At 47.5% G+C, this 17,332-nt stretch overlaps 1 protein-coding gene and 1 long non-coding RNA gene across 5 annotated transcripts; one reads left to right on the forward strand and one right to left on the reverse strand.

The window, feature by feature from the left end:
* The first annotated feature begins 1,253 nt into the window (after positions 1-1,253).
* Ggcx (gamma-glutamyl carboxylase) lies at positions 1,254-16,989 on the forward strand. 3 transcript variants are annotated; one of them, NM_031756.1, is given in 15 exon segments: positions 1,275-1,392; positions 1,618-1,788; positions 4,467-4,625; positions 4,881-5,046; positions 8,402-8,480; positions 9,407-9,513; positions 11,907-12,070; positions 12,585-12,850; positions 13,008-13,139; positions 14,256-14,407; positions 14,804-14,973; positions 15,142-15,272; positions 15,633-15,780; positions 15,931-16,126; positions 16,411-16,989. In NM_031756.1, coding segments are annotated over 15 exon segments (2,277 nt in total). In that variant the 5' UTR covers positions 1,275-1,349; the 3' UTR covers positions 16,604-16,989.
* Positions 4,466-11,907, reverse strand: LOC134486591 (uncharacterized). 2 transcript variants are annotated; one of them, XR_010065829.1, is made up of 3 exons: positions 11,590-11,907; positions 9,790-9,951; positions 4,466-9,679 (listed from the first exon to the last, which is right to left on the reverse strand). It is a non-coding gene; the product is annotated as an uncharacterized LOC134486591 (long non-coding RNA). The 2 variants fall into 2 exon arrangements; XR_010065828.1 differs by having other exon boundaries at positions 4,466-9,951.
* Positions 16,990-17,332: the final 343 nt, after the last annotated feature.

Genomic DNA, 17,332 nt, shown 5'->3' on the forward strand with positions numbered 1-17,332 from the left:
TCAGGGGTACCACTAGAGAACATGGGAGGTGTCTGGTTGGGGCAGCCTCCTGGGGACCTTGAAAAAATCCTAGAATATGCAGAAACAGATATTTACTATAGCACTAGTTAGAATAATAATAAAAAATCAATGGCTGGACCCACCGCGCTTGCTAGTTATCTCTCCCTCAGCAGTTGTTTTACCTGCCTGCTGTTTTCAATTCTTAAAATCTCTTAAAAGAATCTAGAGATTCTTTTTTTTTTTTTAATTAACTTGAGTATTTCTTATATACATTTCGAGTGTTATTCCCTTTCCCGGTTTCCGGGCAAACATCCCCCTAATCCCTCCCCCTCCCCTTCTTTATGGGTGTTCCCCTCCCCATCCTCCCCCCATTGCAGCCCTCCCCCCAACAATCTAGTTCACAGGGGGTTCAGTCTTAGCAGGATAGGGATTCTTTTTTTTTTTTTTTTTTGGAGCTGGGGACCGAACCCAGGGCCTTGCGCTTCCTAGGTAAGCGCTCTACCACTGAGCTAAATCCCCAGCCCCGATAGGGATTCTTTTAAGTACAGATAGTATTGACGCACCAGCCTTAAGCATAGACCGTTCTTCCAAGTGCACTTTAACTTTCCAGCCCACATCTGTGGAAAAGTCCGCTCGCGAATTTTTTGGGAGGGGGTGCGGGGACGAGATGTTCAAACCTGGAGACTCCTGATGGGAAACACAAGGAAATTAGGAAAGTATAATTCTATAATTTTTAGTTTTGTAATCCTAGCATGTGGGAGACAGAGGCAGGAGGATTGCTGGGAGTTCGAGGCTAGTTCTGTCTCAAAGGAGACAAGCCCAACATGGTGGTGAGTACTTTTAGTCCCAGCACTCCGAAAGCAGAGGCTGGTGGATCTGTGTAAGTTTGAGGACAGTCTGGTCTACACAGGAGAGTTCCAGGAAAGCCAGAGGTACAGAAAGAGATCCTGTCTCAAAACAACAAAATAGGCGTCGAGGTTGAAGCTCAAGTATGTGATGTATAGCTAGTATAGAGACACTAGTTCTGAAAACACTCCTTTCTTTCAATGTCAAGGTTAGATTTAGCAAACTCCTTCGCTCCTGCGCAGCCCATCCCTAAAGCTCCTCGCACCTTCCCCACCTAAGGGCTCAGTCTCAGGTCAGGATCGCCCCGCCCACAAACCTAGCCCACGCCCCCATGCTTGAGTGCCGGGCTGCGGTTCCGGCCTTCACGACAGTGAGGGAGCTTTCCGGTAGGCAACGCGAGTGCTTACGTGTCGAGGAGGCGGAGCCTAAGACAGCAAGTCTAAGTCTGGAGGTTCCACTGATTCGGACCTGGCTGCAGAGAGGTTCACCTATTCCCTGCAGTCATGGCTGTCCACCGTGGCTCTGCACGAGCTGCTCCCGCCTCAGGTAGGCAGAGGTTGGCAAGAGGGACGGTGGTCTTAGTGGGGAAGGGGCTTATTGAGAGAGATGGTGGTCTGTGTTGGGAGATCGTAGGAGGATCCTGGAGGAGGGCCTGGAACCCAGAAGCTGGCAGTAGCTGGATAAGTGGGAGAACCCAGTGGGGTAGAGATCCTAGGCTGTAGGGACTACGTTTATTCTACGCACTTATTTACACCAATTCTTGGTTTGTAGATAAAGTACAGAAAAACAAGCCTGCACAGACATCGGGGCTGAAACAGGGCAGCCGAATGGCGAAAATTTTTGGGTTTGAATGGGCAGATTTATCCAGCTGGCAGAGTGTCGTGACCCTACTTAACCGACCAACGGACCCTGCAAACCTGGCTGTCTTCCGTTTTCTCTTTGGTAAGTCCATTTTCTGGATGAGGACATTTTGGTTGACATTAAATGCCGTCTTATTTCTTTTAAAGATCTATCGTTGATTATTTTGTTTATGTGGATGTGTGTGATAGTTTGCTTTCTGTTACTGTGATAAAAACACCATGATGAAAAGCAACCTGGAAAAGAATGAGTTCGTTTCAGCTTCCAGTTGTAGTCCATCATGAAGAGAAGTCAGGGCAGGAATCTGGAGACCAGAACTGAAGAAGAGGCCGTGGAGGAACGTTGCTGTTGGCTTGCTCCTCATGGCTTGCTCAGCCTGCTTTGTTCTACCAGTAGGGATCATCTGCCTGGGGGTGGCACCACCCGCAGTAGGCTGTGCCCTCTCAAATCAATGCTTATGGGCCTTCGAGGCCCTCAGTTAAGGTCCTCTAGCTTGTTTTTAGGTGGCAGAGATTAACCAGGGCACTGTGTGCGATTGTATGCCAGGAGTTGGGTCCCCTGGAGCTGGAGTTGAAGGTAGTCGTGAGCCACCTAATAAAGTGATGGGAATTGAACTCTGGTCCCGTTACATGCCCTTACCGGCTGAGCTGTTCTCTCTAGCTGCCCATTTCTTAGTTACTTCTTCGATGCTCTCTTTTCCTCAGAGCTGAAGGGATTGGAGTCATGGAAGGATTCTTTGGAAGTTTAGAAATACCTGGCCTTGTCACCTGCAGTTAGGGGTTAGTGTTCAGAAATGCTTTGGACAGGAAGTAGAGGAGCAGGTGCATGCCTGCGTGCGCATGCCTGTGTGCTCATGTGCGCATGCTTGTGTATGGTGTGTTTAGGTCAGAGGTCAGTGTCAGCTGTCTTCCTTAGCCACTGTCCATCTTGTTTTTTGAGATGGGGTCTCTCTGTCCTTAACCTGGAGCTCACCAGTTGAGGTGGACTGGCTGGCCAGCAAGCCATCCCGTCTCAGCCTCCACTGCGTGGAGACTGACTGACAGCTGCCATGCCAGGCTTTGGACGTTGATTGCCAGTGATCTGAACTCAGCCCCTCACACTCGCGGCAAGAACTTTGATTTTTTACCAACTGAGTAATCTCCCCAGCTCTCTTTGGCTTTGGAAATGGTCTCCTTACGTGGACCAGGCCTGTCTGGCCTCTTAAGTGCTCCTCTTGCTTCTTGAATGCTGGGATTACAAACGCCGTCACACCTGACAAGGGGCACATTTTGTTTGTGTCACGAAGAAGCTGCCCAGAAGCTACACTAAGCAATTCATAGAAACAGCCAGGGTAACAACTCACTGGGTCGCAGATGTGCCAAGATGTGCTTTAAAGTCCAGTAGTTTCCAGCTGGGCCATTTTGCAACCGGGAGACCTTTTTAGCTGTCAGGACTTTTGGAGGAGAGAAGAGATAGGTGGTTGCTGGAGTTTGTGCTGGTACCGGGTTACACTAGATGTCTTGTAAGGAATGGGTAAATATCCCTAGAGATAATTAACCGGCTGGCTAATGCGCTGCTCCCGGGATTGAGAAATCCTGCCTGAACCTAAGTTGGTTTCCAGACCTGAGTGTCCCGTATTTGTCTTAGTGTGTTGACCAAATACCACTGCTTTCCTGGGTGTGTCAGGAGGTTAAAAAAAAAATGTTAGGAAGGTCCCCCTGGAACACTTTTTACAGCTCAGTAGGGTGTATCTTTATGATGTAACTACTTGAACCCTACGTTTCTATAGTGTTTTATATCTAGGTCTTATTTACTCCTATCTGCTACCCTGGGAGATTTTGTTATTGTTTGTCTTGTTTGTTGTTTGTTTTTATTTTTTGAGACAGGGTCTCACTGTCCTGGATGTACAGCCCTGGATGGCCCTGCAATTCACTATGTAGACCAGGTTGACCTAGAACTCACAGAGATCTGCTTGCCTCTACCTCTCTAGTGCCAGACTGAAGGTGTATTAGGAACCCTGGCTTGTGAAGTTTTTTTTTTAAGATTTATTTATTAGTGTTATAGATATAATTATCACACATATGTATATTTGCGTGTGTGTGTGTGTGTGTGTGTGTGTGTGTGTGTGTGTTTGTGATTATATGCACATGTGTGTGAGCAGGTAGAAGCCTGAACACGAGCACAGATGCCAGAAAATGACCTCTGTCACAATCCTCTAGTTTCTATAAGGCAGAACCTCTGCCTGAGCCCCTGGGTCTTGCAGTTTTTCAGCCAGCAGGGGAGCCAGTGAGCCAACAAGCCTCCCGCCTCTACCCCTTTCACTGCTGCCATTAAAGATGTGTTCAGGATTCCCAGCTTGTTATGTGAATGCCGGGATTGAACTGCAGTCCTTATGGCTGCTCAGTTGGGGACCCCTCCAACCTCTGCACGCCAGCACAGGGTCTGAGCGTGATTTTTTTTTTTTTTTTTTTGGTTCTTTTTTTTCGGAGCTGGGGACCAAACCCAGGGCCTTGCGCTTCCTAGGTAAGCGCTCTGAGCTAAATCCCCAGCCCCCTGACCGTGATTGTTACGGGTGTGAATTGACCCACAGAGCTTTAGGATTTGTTACACCACTCAACGAGCATGGTGCTTAGTACAAAATAGGCTCAGTGCGTATAGTAGGTCTGCTACTGTGTAGCCCAGGCTGGTCCTAAACTTCAGGCATGGGGCTGGGCACGCTTAGAGCTGTGTCTTGCTTCCTTAGTGGATGTCTAACAGTTGTCTTCTCCTGCCTGCCTTTATAGCATTCTTGATGCTGCTGGACATCCCCCAGGAACGGGGCCTTAGCTCCCTGGACCGAAAATACTTGGATGGGCTGGATGTGTGCCGCTTCCCCTTGCTGGATGCCTTGCGCCCACTGCCACTTGACTGGATGTATCTCGTCTACACCATCATGTTTCTGGGTGAGGGGAGCTGGGTGCTGGGAGTCTGAGCCAGGGAAGCATGCTAGTGAGCCAAGCCGTTGCATGCCTGTATCATGTCTGCTGCGATTCAGTTTCCTGCTGCTCACCCGTGGATCATACGAACCCCACAGCTCTTCTCCCATTTAGTTCTCTGCCTGATTGTAAAAGGCCTGCTGACTTTTCTTAATTTCAGTCCCAGGGAAGCTGGGCCTATGGTGACACTTTGACCTGAACCCTGTCCTCACAAATCCCCAGGGGCACTGGGCATGATGCTGGGCCTGTGGTACCGGCTAAGCTGTGTGTTATTCCTGCTACCATACTGGTACGTGTTTCTCCTGGACAAGACATCGTGGAACAATCACTCCTATCTGTATGGTTTGTTGGCCTTTCAGTTGACATTCATGGATGCAAACCACTACTGGTACGTAGAGCCTCGGGAAAGAGAGGGAAGGTGTGTCTGGTCAGGGTGCTTACAGAGAGATTGGGGCCCAGGGAAGGCCTAGAAATTGTCCCATGGGCACAATTTTTATTGGTGTTTTGGTTTTTGGGGAAGGAGGAGGTGGGCTTTGTATTCCTGTATCTCAGGCTGGTCTAGAACTCACTGTGTAGTCTAGGCTGGCCTTGAACTTGCCGTTCTGTACTAGCCTCCCGAGTGCTGGAATTACAGGTGTGAGCCATCATGCTGGCTCAATAGACATATTTTTAACCAAGTTTTGCAAAGTATGGTTGGATGGATTTGGGGGAGCCTGTTCTCTCCTTCCCTATAGGTTCTGGGGGGGGGTGTCCAGTTCACGCCAGTAGGCTTGATGGTAAGCGCCCTTCCCTGCTCAGCTGCCTGCCTTGGATGGATTTGGGAAGGGGACGGACCAGCAAGTTGGCAGATTGCAGGGACATAGGAAAGTGTCCATCCCACACCTTCACTGTTTTCCTATCTCTCCAGGTACCCTGATAGATCCACTCCTGAGAAGACTAAAGCCAAACATAGCTGTTTTCAGATACTCCAGGGGTGCAGACTTTACTTTCTGTGTGTGAGCCCAGAGAGGCAGAATTATAGCCAAACACAGAAGTTGCTGTGAGGTGGAAATGATAGCAGAAACCAAAAGGACAGGGGCCAGCAGGGTTGCTCTGCAGTGCTGTCCTAGGAGAAAGTAACCCACTCCATCTCTGGCCTAGGTGACCATCTGTCAGGGGAGGTGGGGACAAGACTTGGAGCAAGGGTGGTGGGGCCCGAGACCTTAAGGACATTGTTCCCACTGTCGAGTGAGTTGGGGTGTTGGGGCCACAGTGAGCTAGATGGAGGTGGTTCACCACTGAGGCACATAAGTCTCTCCCATAAAGCTCCGAATGTGTGCACCTGGGCTGGGGATTGCTCCTGACTTCCTGCGTGCTGAGCACGTCCACCACTACCAGGCTACATGCCCCGTCCCCAGTCCTTGCCTTCGTCAAACTTGAAACCAATTCAGGCTCTCTCACTTTGACCGTAGAGAATTAAGAGGTTGCTTTGTCAGGCATCTCTCACCTCCCAGTTCCATTTCTGTGACTTTCAGACATTTTGAAAAGTTACCTTAAACTCAGGGCTTTGTATATAGCAGGCGTATTTACACTTTTTTCCTCATCAAAACCCTGTAAAGAGTCAGGTTTAGGTGCTTATTCCCTGCACAAGGTGGCCAGCCTGGGTCTCACATAAAATGAGACCTCGATTCAAAACGAATATATGTGAGCTCCCTGGAGCTGAAGAAGTGAGTCCTGGGGAAATAAAGAATATGGCTATGTTCACACAGCAGGGAGCAGACAAATGGGGCTTGGTTGTCCTTGCTTTTGACCACGGTGGCAGCTACACTCTCCCTAACTTTTTCACAACCTGCCTGGTTTCTGCCTCAGGAAATCTGGTGTTAGTAGCCTGTCTTCTCCATTCTCTCTCAGGATAAAATTTAAAGTCAAGAGTCCTCTAGCACTGGATCCTGGCGTCCAATTTTATAAATGTTAGTTTGTGCTCTGCACTGTTTTGCTGAGGAGTATTTAAGTTTATTTTTCATTTTTTACCCCTGTGAAGGTGGGGATCAAACTCGGGGCCCTACACATGCTAGGCAAGTGCTCAGAGTCTCTGGCGGCTTCCCCATCCCCACCCTCTTTGTTTTGTTTTTATTGTCTTATACTGTATAGCTGAATGTGATAGTGCACACCTTTACTCGCAGGCAGAGACATAAGGAATGTAGCTTGGGTTACATGGTAACTTCCAGACCAGTCTAGACGATAAAGTAAGACCTTGTCTTAAAATGCCAATTCAAAATAAAAAAGATATTGCACTGTGTATGTATATTTGCATGTATATATGCATATGTGTATGAATCTTCATGTGTGTGTTTTAATTTTATTTCATGTGTATGTATATTTAGCTCACCTGTGTGTATGTGTGTGCCTGGTGCCTGTGGGGGTCAGAATATGGCACTGGGTTTCCTGGAACTGGAGTTAACAGGCAGTTGTGAGCTGCCTCGTGAGTGCTGGGACTTGAACCTAGGTCCTGTAAAAGAGCAGCATCTATCTCTCCAGTCCCCTGGTCTGTGATTTTATTGTTGATATCTTTTTTTTTAAGACACAGTCTTACTATGTAGTCCTAGAACTTGCTGTGTAGCCCAGGCTGGCCATGAGTTTATTATCATGGGGATCTGATTGCTCTGCCTCCTGAGTGTGTGTACCACGCCCAGTGCATTCTTCTTTAATTGAATGTGTTATTACTGCGTTGGGTTGGGAGCACATGATACAGGGGAACAAGGGTGTACATGCCGTGGTCCCTGCGTAGAGGTCAGAAGATAACCCACCTTTTTGTGGGCTTCAGGAATTGACCTGATTGCCTACCTGAGGCATTTCTCCCGCCCACCCCTGTAGGTTTTTCAAACTCTCTGAAATTTGTTCCTTCGTGTCACTTCTAGTGTAACTCTGAACTTGATCTGATTCACTGGGACCCACTGAAGAGTGAGCTAGTAGAAAACGCTGTATGTGTGCATTGTTTTGGGTCAGGCTCTCATTGCATCTAGATAATACTGGCTCCAAACTCTGAAGTTTTTATTCTTATGACTTACGATAGACAGTCTCTGACTTAATGGTTCAACTTCAGGGTTGGTGGTGAGAGCTAGAGGTGGTGAGAGCTAGAGTGATGAGAGCTAGAGTGGCAAGAGCATATCTACTTACTTAGTTGGCATAGTATTCACTAAAATAGTCAACCCTTTATTAGAAAGTAGGCCTTGTCCTGGATGATTTTGCCCAACTGTGGGCTATTGTAATTTTCTCTGAGCGCATTTAACATAGTGTATAGGCCATGTGTGATATTTAGTAGGTTATGTATATCAAATACATTTTAAATTAAGGCTATTTTCAGCTTGTAATGGGTTTATTGGGATAATACCTTATAAGGTACAGAGCATCTGTAGTAGAGTTCTCTCATGGCCTTAATAGTGATCACTGTTGCCGTGCACTCATTCCAGTGCACACCCCTGTAAGTCTAGCTCTTGGGAAGTCGAGGCAGGGAGATCGGGAGTTCAAGGCTAGTTTCAGCTACCTGGTGAGTTTGAGGGCAATCTGTGATATGAGAGACTCCCTTCTCGATATAACGTCTTGGGAAAATTTACTCATGTGTTTCAAGAGGGCCTCAGAATAGCTTAGAGAATCAGGGAGAGCACGAGAGCTATTTCCAAGGTAGACAGGACTGCCCTAACTGTAGGGCAGGAATGTGGCTGGACTAAGAGGCCTTTCTTGATGTTTTTACCTCCTTTTTATAGGTCTGTGGATGGCCTGCTGAGTGCCCAAAAGAAGAATGCTCACGTGCCCCTTTGGAACTACACAGTCCTGCGTGGCCAGGTATGGAAGTGTGTGTGTGTGTGTGTGTGTGTGTGTGTGTGTGTGTGTGTGTACACATACGTGTGTACCTTCCACCTTGATTTACGTTTTTGTCTACAAAATGCACAGAGTCTACATTTTTGGTTTGAGGCTGCCCTATGAGATTCTAGGGACTCCCCTGTGTCTGTCTCACTTTAGGAGCTGTAGGAACAGATACATAGTACTTTGCTTTACTTTACCTGGGTCCTGAGAATTAACCTTGGGCCCTCATGCATTTGTGGAGAATGCTTTACCCACTGTGCACCTTCCAGCCAAGGTACAGGATTTCAAAATGGAGAAGGGGCTCCCTGTGAGCTGTTATGGTCAGCAGTGGTCAGAGGCCCTCTGCCTCCCTACATTCTTACTTTGGTTTGTGATGTTTGTTTGTTTGTTGTTTTGATACAGGCTTTCTCTCTGTAGCTCTGGATGTCCTGAAACTCACGCTGTAGACCAGGCTGGCCTCAGACTCAAAGATTCACCTGCTCTGCCTCTCGAATGCTAGGATCAAAGACTTATGCCACTACTGCTGCCCAGCTATTCTTCCTTGTTTTTAAGAATTATTTATTTATATAGCCAGGCATGGTTACACACACTTTTAATCTCAGTACTCAGGAAATAGGCTAGCCAGGACTATATAGTGAGACCTAATCTTAAAAAATATTATTATTAGTGTGTGTGTGCATATGTCTGCTTGTCTACATGTATATCACGTGCATACAGTGCCTACAGAGACCAGACAAAGGTGCCCTGGAACCGGAGTTACAGGAAGTTCTGAGCTGCCTCATGTGGGTGCTGGGAACCAAACCTCGGTCCTCTGCTAGAGCAACAAGTGCCTTTAATCGCAGCCTTCCTGCAGAAAGACGGGTTCTTTGTTTGCATAAACATTCATGCTGCATTTTTGTTTGCAGATCTTCATTGTGTATTTCATTGCGGGTGTGAAAAAGCTGGATGCTGACTGGGTTGAGGGCTACTCCATGGAGCATTTGTCCCGGCACTGGCTTTTTAGTCCCTTCAAGTGAGTAGTCAGCACAGAGGTCATTCTGGGGCAGTCACTGAGTGGGTGACTCATTTGTCAGGTCTGTGTAACATGTGTCTGACTTTTGCCTTACCTCCTTACTCAGCCAAATACGGAGTAATGATATTGAAAGATGGAGGCCTAACTGCATCTTGGAGATTCTGTGCTGTAGATGGTCAGAAAGAGAAAGGAATCAGAATTAGGTGACTTAATTAATTAATTAATTGAAAGCATTAAACTTTCACTTGCTATGATAAGACCATGACCAAAACTAACTTTTGGAGGAAAAGGTTTATTTGGGCACACATCCAGTCCATCCCAATCCTTGGCCATCTTCGTGGGAAACCCGGGCAGGAACTCAGCAGAGCAGGAATCTGGAGGCAGGAACTGATGCAGGGGCCATGGAGGAGTGCTGCATACTGGCTTGCTCACTTTTTTCTGTTTTAAAAAGAAAAAATTAATTTTATTTATGTGTGTAACTCTTTTGCCTGCATGTATGTCTGTGCACCACGTGTGTACCTGATGTTCATGGAGTCTAGAAGAGGGCGTTAGATTCTCTGGGACTGGAGTCACAGTTTTGAGTCACCAGGTGGGTGCTGGGATTCAAGCCTGGGTCCTCTAGAAGAGCATCCAGTAATCTTTTTTTTTTTTTTTCTTTTTTTCAGAGCTGGGGACCGAACCCAGGGCCTTGCGCTTGCTAGGCAAGCGCTCTACCACTGAGCTAAATTCCCAACCCCGCATCCAGTAATCTTAACTGTTGGCTCATTTCTCCGGCCGTGTCACCCTGCTTTTTTATATCACCCGGCACCGCCCACGACACTGTGCCTGGTTGACTGAGTCCTCCCACATCACTCATTAATCAAGAAAATACCTCCAAAGACTTTCTGATAGGCAGAATGTTGGAGGCAATCCCTCAGTTAAGGTTTTCTCTTTCTTGATGACTTCAGCTTGTGCAAGTCGACAGTAGCAGTACACTTGGTCAGCACCCAGGAGTACCCAGCAGCACCCAGCAGCACCTAGCAGCACCCAGCAGCACCCAGCATAGTTACCTTGGGTGCAGTGGGAACTGCTTGTGTCCTTGCCTTGTCAACCCTTTTCCTTTTAGATTTTTTAAAGATTTATTTATTTATTACATATAAGTACACTATTAGCTGTCTTCAGACATACCTGAAGAGGGCATCAGATCTCATTACAGATGGTTGTGAGCCACCATGTGGTTGCTGGGAATTGAACTCAGGACCTCTGGAAGAGCAGTCAGTGCTCTTAACCGCTGAGCCATCTCTTGCTCTTTCCTTTTAATTTTTTTTTTATCATTTTTTGTCAGTACTGGGGATTGAACCTGGGGTCTCATGCATATAAAACAAGCACCCCAGCCCTGATCCAACTCTTTTTCTTTTTTTTCTTGCTTTTTAATTTTTTGTAGACCGGGTCTCACTATGTAGCCCTGGCTGGTGTGGACTTTAACTATGTAGACCTCGCTGGCCTCGAACTCAGTGCTCCTCTGCCTCTGCTAGGATTAAAGGCAGTGTGGCTGCAGTCTTCTGTGGGCAGACAGTTTGACAAAGCATCATCTATGATCTTTCCCTCCTCCCGAGTCTTCCTCATTTGTTCTTTCCCACACTCTGAACTTTGACCTGTTATTCAACCAGTCGCTCTTTTTCACATTTTCATTTTTACATGTCTCTATCTGTATTGTTTATAGACACATTTACACACATGTGCCATGGCCTGTGTGTGGAGGCAGAGGACAGTGTGTAAGAGTTGCTTCTCTGCTTCCACCTCGTGGGGGCCAGAGATCAAACTCAGATTTCTAGGCTTAGTATTTAACCACGCCACCAGCGCAAAACAGTCAAACTTAAAAATGAGCCTGTTCTTTTTCTTTTGAGAAAAGGTATCATCTCTCCCAGGGGAGCCTCCAGCTCCCTGAGGATGACCTTGAACTTTCTGATCTTCCTACGCTGCCTCCCAAGTGTTAGGGTTACAGGTGTGCACCACACCCCGTTTTGTGGAACACTGGGGAGCAGACCTATCACTCATGCGTGCTAGGCAAGCCCTGTGTGCCGTGCCCCAGCTCACCTTTTCATGCTTCTGCTCTATGATGTCCATGAGGAGCCAGCTTCCTCCAACATACTTTCCAATCAGCTTTATCCCAGGAGATTGGGCCTTACTCTGTGTACAGGGGATGTTGGAGAAAAAAATGGACGCCTGAAAATGTCAAGGGGTTGGAATGTCCAGTGTAGGACATTCTCGTGGCTGCATATGGCTTAGCTGTACCCCACTGGTGGGCAGGTCCTTTGTCAGGGACAGGTCGATGAAGCACCTGATGCTTGTTGTGCTCTGGCTACTGGGTGATCCAGCTGACTGGCCCTGGCCTTTTGTCCCTGTCACTGCAGGCTAGTGTTGTCGGAGGAGCTGACAAGCCTGCTGGTGGTACACTGGTGTGGGCTTCTCCTTGACCTCTCGGCTGGCTTCCTGCTCTTCTTCGATGCCTCCAGACCCATTGGCCTCGTCTTCGTGTCCTACTTTCACTGCATGAACTCGCAGCTCTTCAGTATAGGTCAGTGCTGGCAGCTGGTAGGGAGCGGTGACCGGAGCGGTGACTGCAGGGCTGTGGGAAACAATGGGGGACGGTGGTCTGCAGGCAGGAGGTGGTGCTGGGTGCAGGAGCTGTCTGATCCTGCGTAGTCACTGTGAAGTGGGAGCTCTGGGTGCAGCGTGCTGCATAGGGAGGGTCTGTGGGAGGAAGAGTGAAGCATTTCTTTTAGGTCCAGGATGCGGCCCAGCTGCTACAGTGCTTCCCTAGAATGCACAAAGACCTGAGTTCCATCCCCATTGTCACAGAAAACCACTTTGGGATGGTATTCACCTCTAGTCCCAGCACTTAAGAAGTAGAGTGAGAAGGGTTAGGTCGAGGCTACATATTCTAGGCCAGCCTAGGCTACATGAGACTGTCTCAAGAAAACAAAGACAAAATTCCATTAAAGTAAAATACTTCAGAGGTATCCATAAGGGGTGGTGGTAGGGAGTGTGACTGGTGTTGACCACACTGCTGTTTCCTTCTACTCTCCTAGGTATGTTCCCCTATGTCATGCTGGCCAGCAGCCCTCTCTTCTGCTCAGCTGAATGGCCTCGGAAGCTGGTAGCCCGATGCCCGAAAAGGCTGCAAGAGCTGCTGCCTGCCAAAGCTGCTCCTCGGCCTAGTGCTTCCTGTGTGTATAAGAGGGCCCGGGCGAAAGCTGGTCAAAAGCCAGGCCTACGCCACCATCTGGGAGCTGTCTTCACCCTGCTCTACCTTCTGGAGCAGCTCTTCCTGCCCTATTCCCATTTCCTCACGCAGGTTCGTAGGATCCTTACACTTGCCACTGAGGCTGGGCTCAGACATGGCAGACGTGGCAGGGTTAGGGAAGGAAGGGCTTGGTTCTGTAGTCTTCTTCTTGGGGGGTGAGGCTGGCTTGAGAAGCATCAAGCCGATGCTGTGTGCTCTGCCTTCCCAGGGTTACAACAACTGGACGAATGGGCTGTATGGCTATTCCTGGGACATGATGGTGCACTCCCGCTCCCACCAGCATGTAAAGATCACCTACCGTGATGGCCTCACTGGAGAGCTGGGCTACCTTAACCCTGGGGTGAGACATCTGATGCTGCCGGTTCTTCAGAGCCCCCTGGGCTTTGGGACCTTATTTGGTCCTACACCATAAAGTAAAACAAATCTGGGTCTCTGCACTTTCTCTAAAACCAGATGGAACCTTCTTTCTTTCTTTTTTCTTTCTTTCTTTCTTTCTTTCTTTCTTTCTTTCTTTTGTGCTGGACCCAGGGCCTAGCACATATTTGAGCACATACTTTAACAGTGAGCTACATCCTCATCCCTGAACTTTTCATAATTTTTAAAAAATTTGTGTGTGTGTGTGTGTGTGTGTGTGTGTGTGTGTGTGAGTGTGTGTGACAGACACGTAAAGACAACCTTGTGGAGTTCTTTCTACAACTTTGTGAGTTCTGATAATTTAACTCAAGTCATCAGGGTTTCATGGCAAGTATTTTAACCTGGTGAACCATCTCACCAGACCCTATTTTTTTTTTAATAATTTTTTTAAGATTTATTTATTATTTAATGTATATGAGTACACACAGAGCTGTCTTCAGACACACCAGAAGAGGGCATCGGATCCCATTACAGATGGTTGTGAGCCACCATGTGGTTGCTGGGAATTGAACTCAAGTCCGATGGAAGAGCATTCAGTGCTCTTAACCTCTGAGCCATCTCTCCAGCCCCCAGACCCTATTTTTAATTAATAAGTCAGGATATTTCTATATATCCCAGGCTGGTCCTGTTTCAGCCATTATGTCTGGTGCTGAACTTTTTTTTTTTTTTTTTTTTTTTTTTTTTTGGCTCTTTTTTTCGGAGCTGGGGACCGAACCCAGGGCCTTGTCTTGCTAGGCAAGCACTCTACCACTGAGCTAAATCCCCAACCCCTGAACTTTTTTATAAACACACACACACACACACACACTCACTCACTCACTCTGTGGATAGGTATGAAACAGTTTGACATTGTTTTGAGTTAAGATTATGCTTTGGAAAGGTAAGTAAATATTTAGCAATGAAAAGTTCACTACTGAAGACAGCTTCCTTTTTTCCCCTCCTGGTCAATTTAGGCAGCAGGCAGATATGCTTATGTTAATGGCAGTGCATGTCTTGGAGGTTGACAGTGACAAAGTGGGACTAATATGGGGGTTTGGGGCAGGTATTCACACAGAGCCGGCGCTGGAAGGACCATGCAGACATGCTGAAGCAATATGCCACTTGCCTGAGCCTCCTGCTTCCCAAGTACAATGTCACTGAGCCCCAGATCTACTTTGATATCTGGGTCTCCATCAATGACCGCTTCCAGCAGAGGTGGGCAAGGGGAGCAGAGACGGGAAGATGAAGCACAGTTCTTTTTGCCAAGATGAAAAGCTGAAGTCTCCCAGTTGTCTGCTTTTTATGAGGCTCTCTCTGTGTAGTGCATGTCGGGGTTGATCTGGTTGTGGGCCAGCAGGGAGCACCATCGTCCTGGAGAAAAGTGAACTGTTCTTTCAGACACTGTTAACACTGCCTTCTCCTCAGGTGGCCACTAACTCACATTCTTTCCCCTCCCCTCTGCCACGGACTGGTAATAACATCTGACAAACAGGCCTTTCTCCTTTTGGGAAATCTTATTCCCTCAGTGGGTTCAGTGATGAAAGGAGCAGAACCAGAAGCCTGGTGGGTGGGTGGCCGTTGCCTCCTCAGAACATAGTCTCCTTTTTTAAGGCTTTTTGACCCTCGCGTGGACATCGTGCAGGCCGTGTGGTCCCCCTTCCGGCGCACGCCTTGGGTGCAGCCACTCTTGATGGACTTATCTCCCTGGAGGACCAAGTTACAAGACATTAAGAGCAGTCTGGACAACCACACTGAGGTGGTCTTCATTGCAGATTTCCCTGGTATGGGGGAAAGCCAGGGGAGATGTTGCTTTCTTTCTTTGGCTTCCTTGACCACAGAGGCATTGCACATGCTGGGGTAGGGAGGGGACTCAGAAGTGATGGTGGTAAAGGTGTGCTGTGCTGAGCTGGTGAGGTGGGGTGGATGGTGAACGCTCTCGCTCCTGGCAGGGCTTCACTTGGAGAATTTTGTGAGTGAAGACCTGGGCAACACCAGCATCCAGCTGCTGCAGGGAGAAGTCACTGTGGAATTGGTGGCAGAACAGAAAAACCAGACTCTTCGAGAAGGAGAGAAAATGCAGGTATTTTCTGGGGTTAGCAGTGATAGCGGGGCTGGGGATTTAGTACCACAAAGTAAGAACTTTAGAAATTTAGGTGAGCAGGGTTCATTTATTACAATCAAAAAAACCCTCCACCAGTGCTGTGGTGTAATGGAGGCTCAGAAAGCAAGGGCTTCCTTAGGGCACCATATGTCTGTCAATTTCAGGGCTTGGGAGGCTGAGGCAGAAAGACAGAACTCCAGGCCAGCCTGGACTACACAGTGAGGCTGGAACTCAGACTCCCAAGGCACAGGAAAAGAGATCACCAGCAGGATTAGAGTAGGGAGGCCATAGCCTAACTAGGGAAGTTAGAATGGACTGTGTCCTGTGTTCCCTTGCCAGTTGCCTGCTGGAGAGTACCATAAAGTCTATACTGTATCATCTAGTCCTTCCTGCTACATGTACGTCTATGTCAACACTACAGAGGTCGCACTGGAGCAAGACCTAGCATATCTGCAAGAATTAAAGGAGAAGGTGGAGAACGGAAGTGGTGAGTGCATGAAGGTTTGGACAGAGAGAGAGAACCTGGTTTTAGAAGTCAGGGTTATAGGATCGAAGCATGTACGCAAAGTTGATGGAAGTGGGCTTTCTGAATGAGAGTGGTCCTTCTCATTGGATCCATTTTGCTGTCTTCTTACAGAAACAGGGCCCCTGCCTCCAGAACTTCAGCCTCTTTTGGAAGGGGAAGTAAAAGGGGGCCCTGAGCCAACACCTCTGGTCCAAACCTTTCTGAGACGGCAGAGGAAGCTCCAAGAAATTGAACGAAGGCGAAATAGCCCTTTGCATGAGCGCTTCCTCCGCTTTGTGCTGCGGAAGCTGTATGTCTTTCGACGCAGGTAGGTTTCAGTCACAGGAGTGTTTGCCATTGCCATCAGGTGTCTAGTGTGACAGATCTTAGGGATCTTTTCCTCTTCACCTTGCTTCTGCCTCTGTTTATCTTAGCCTTTCCATGGCTATTTGTTTTACCCTAGAACCTTGTCAGGGTTCAGAGTATGGTCTGATTGCAGTTGGGATGTGGAAGGCTGTTTTGGGTAGTTTGTCTATGCCCCCAGGAGAAGGGGTCTAAGACAAATGTTTCCTGAGGACTTTGGTTGGAGTGGGGTGTTTACTTCTCTTTCAGCTTCCTGATGACTCGAATTTCACTTCGAAACCTGCTATTTGGCCGCCCTTCCCTAGAGCAATTAGCCCAAGAGGTGACATATGCAAACTTGCGACCATTTGAACCAGTTGATGAGTCAAGTGCTTCAAACACAGATTCTTCCGATCCTCATCCTTCAGAGCCAGATTCTGAGCATGTTCACTCTGAGCTCTGAGGAGTCCAGATGCTGTGCAGCTACGGGGGAAGGCTGTTACAGGCTTATTGTCTGTGCAAAGGACAGTTTTTGGGAGAGAAATGATTTTGAGAGAGGCTTTCACAGTACAGCCCAGGCTGGCCTCAAGCTCATGGTGGTCCCTGTTTCAGCCTGTTTTGTCATTACATATATATCTCCAGACTTAGTTGTTTTTCCCTTTACATTTTACCCCCTTTTAAGTTTTTTAAAATTATAGCTTACAGGATCCAAGGTAAAAGAGAAGAATTTGAATCCCAAGATTTGAGGTGCTTTTAGTTTTTATACAGGATTTCTCTGTGTAGACAAGACTGGCCTTGCTGACAGATTTACCAGCCTCTGCCTCCTGGGATTAAAGGAATGGGACATCACTACCTGGCTTATAATAGTCATTTTTTTTTCTTTTTTCTTTTCAGAGCTGGGGACCGAACCCAGGGCCTTCTCCCCAACCCCATAATAGTCGTTTTTAAGTCGAGTTGCTCTCTAGGAAAAGGAATTTTACCACAATGAATAGAGCTGAACCCATGTGCTTGCTGTGTGCTTTGTACTCTTTGAAGCAGTGTACCTGAATTAACAGACGTACTTTAAGCATTGACTTTTTTCTTTGAAGAAAGGAAAGCACATAAAATTTATCTAAAGGCATCTAGGAGTGAGTTGACAGTTTGAAATCTATTGGATTTAAGGTCCTGTACCCTGCTTTTAGAATTTTCAAAT

This window comes from Rattus norvegicus, chromosome 4 (genome assembly GCF_036323735.1).
Source record: "Rattus norvegicus strain BN/NHsdMcwi chromosome 4, GRCr8, whole genome shotgun sequence".
In the NCBI taxonomy this organism is placed as follows: Eukaryota; Metazoa; Chordata; class Mammalia; order Rodentia; family Muridae; genus Rattus; species Rattus norvegicus.

Excerpts from the sequence above, each read along its gene's own strand:
- Ggcx (XM_017592909.3), top strand. The coding sequence starts at position 1,350 with ATGGCTGTCCACCGTGGCTCTGCACGAGCTGCTCCCGCCTCAG. Across the intron at positions 8,481-9,406 it reads ACACAGTCCTGCGTGGCCAG|ATCTTCATTGTGTATTTCAT; the intron begins GTATGGAAGTGT and ends TTTTGTTTGCAG. Across the intron at positions 12,071-12,584 it reads CTCGCAGCTCTTCAGTATAG|GTATGTTCCCCTATGTCATG; the intron begins GTCAGTGCTGGC and ends CTACTCTCCTAG.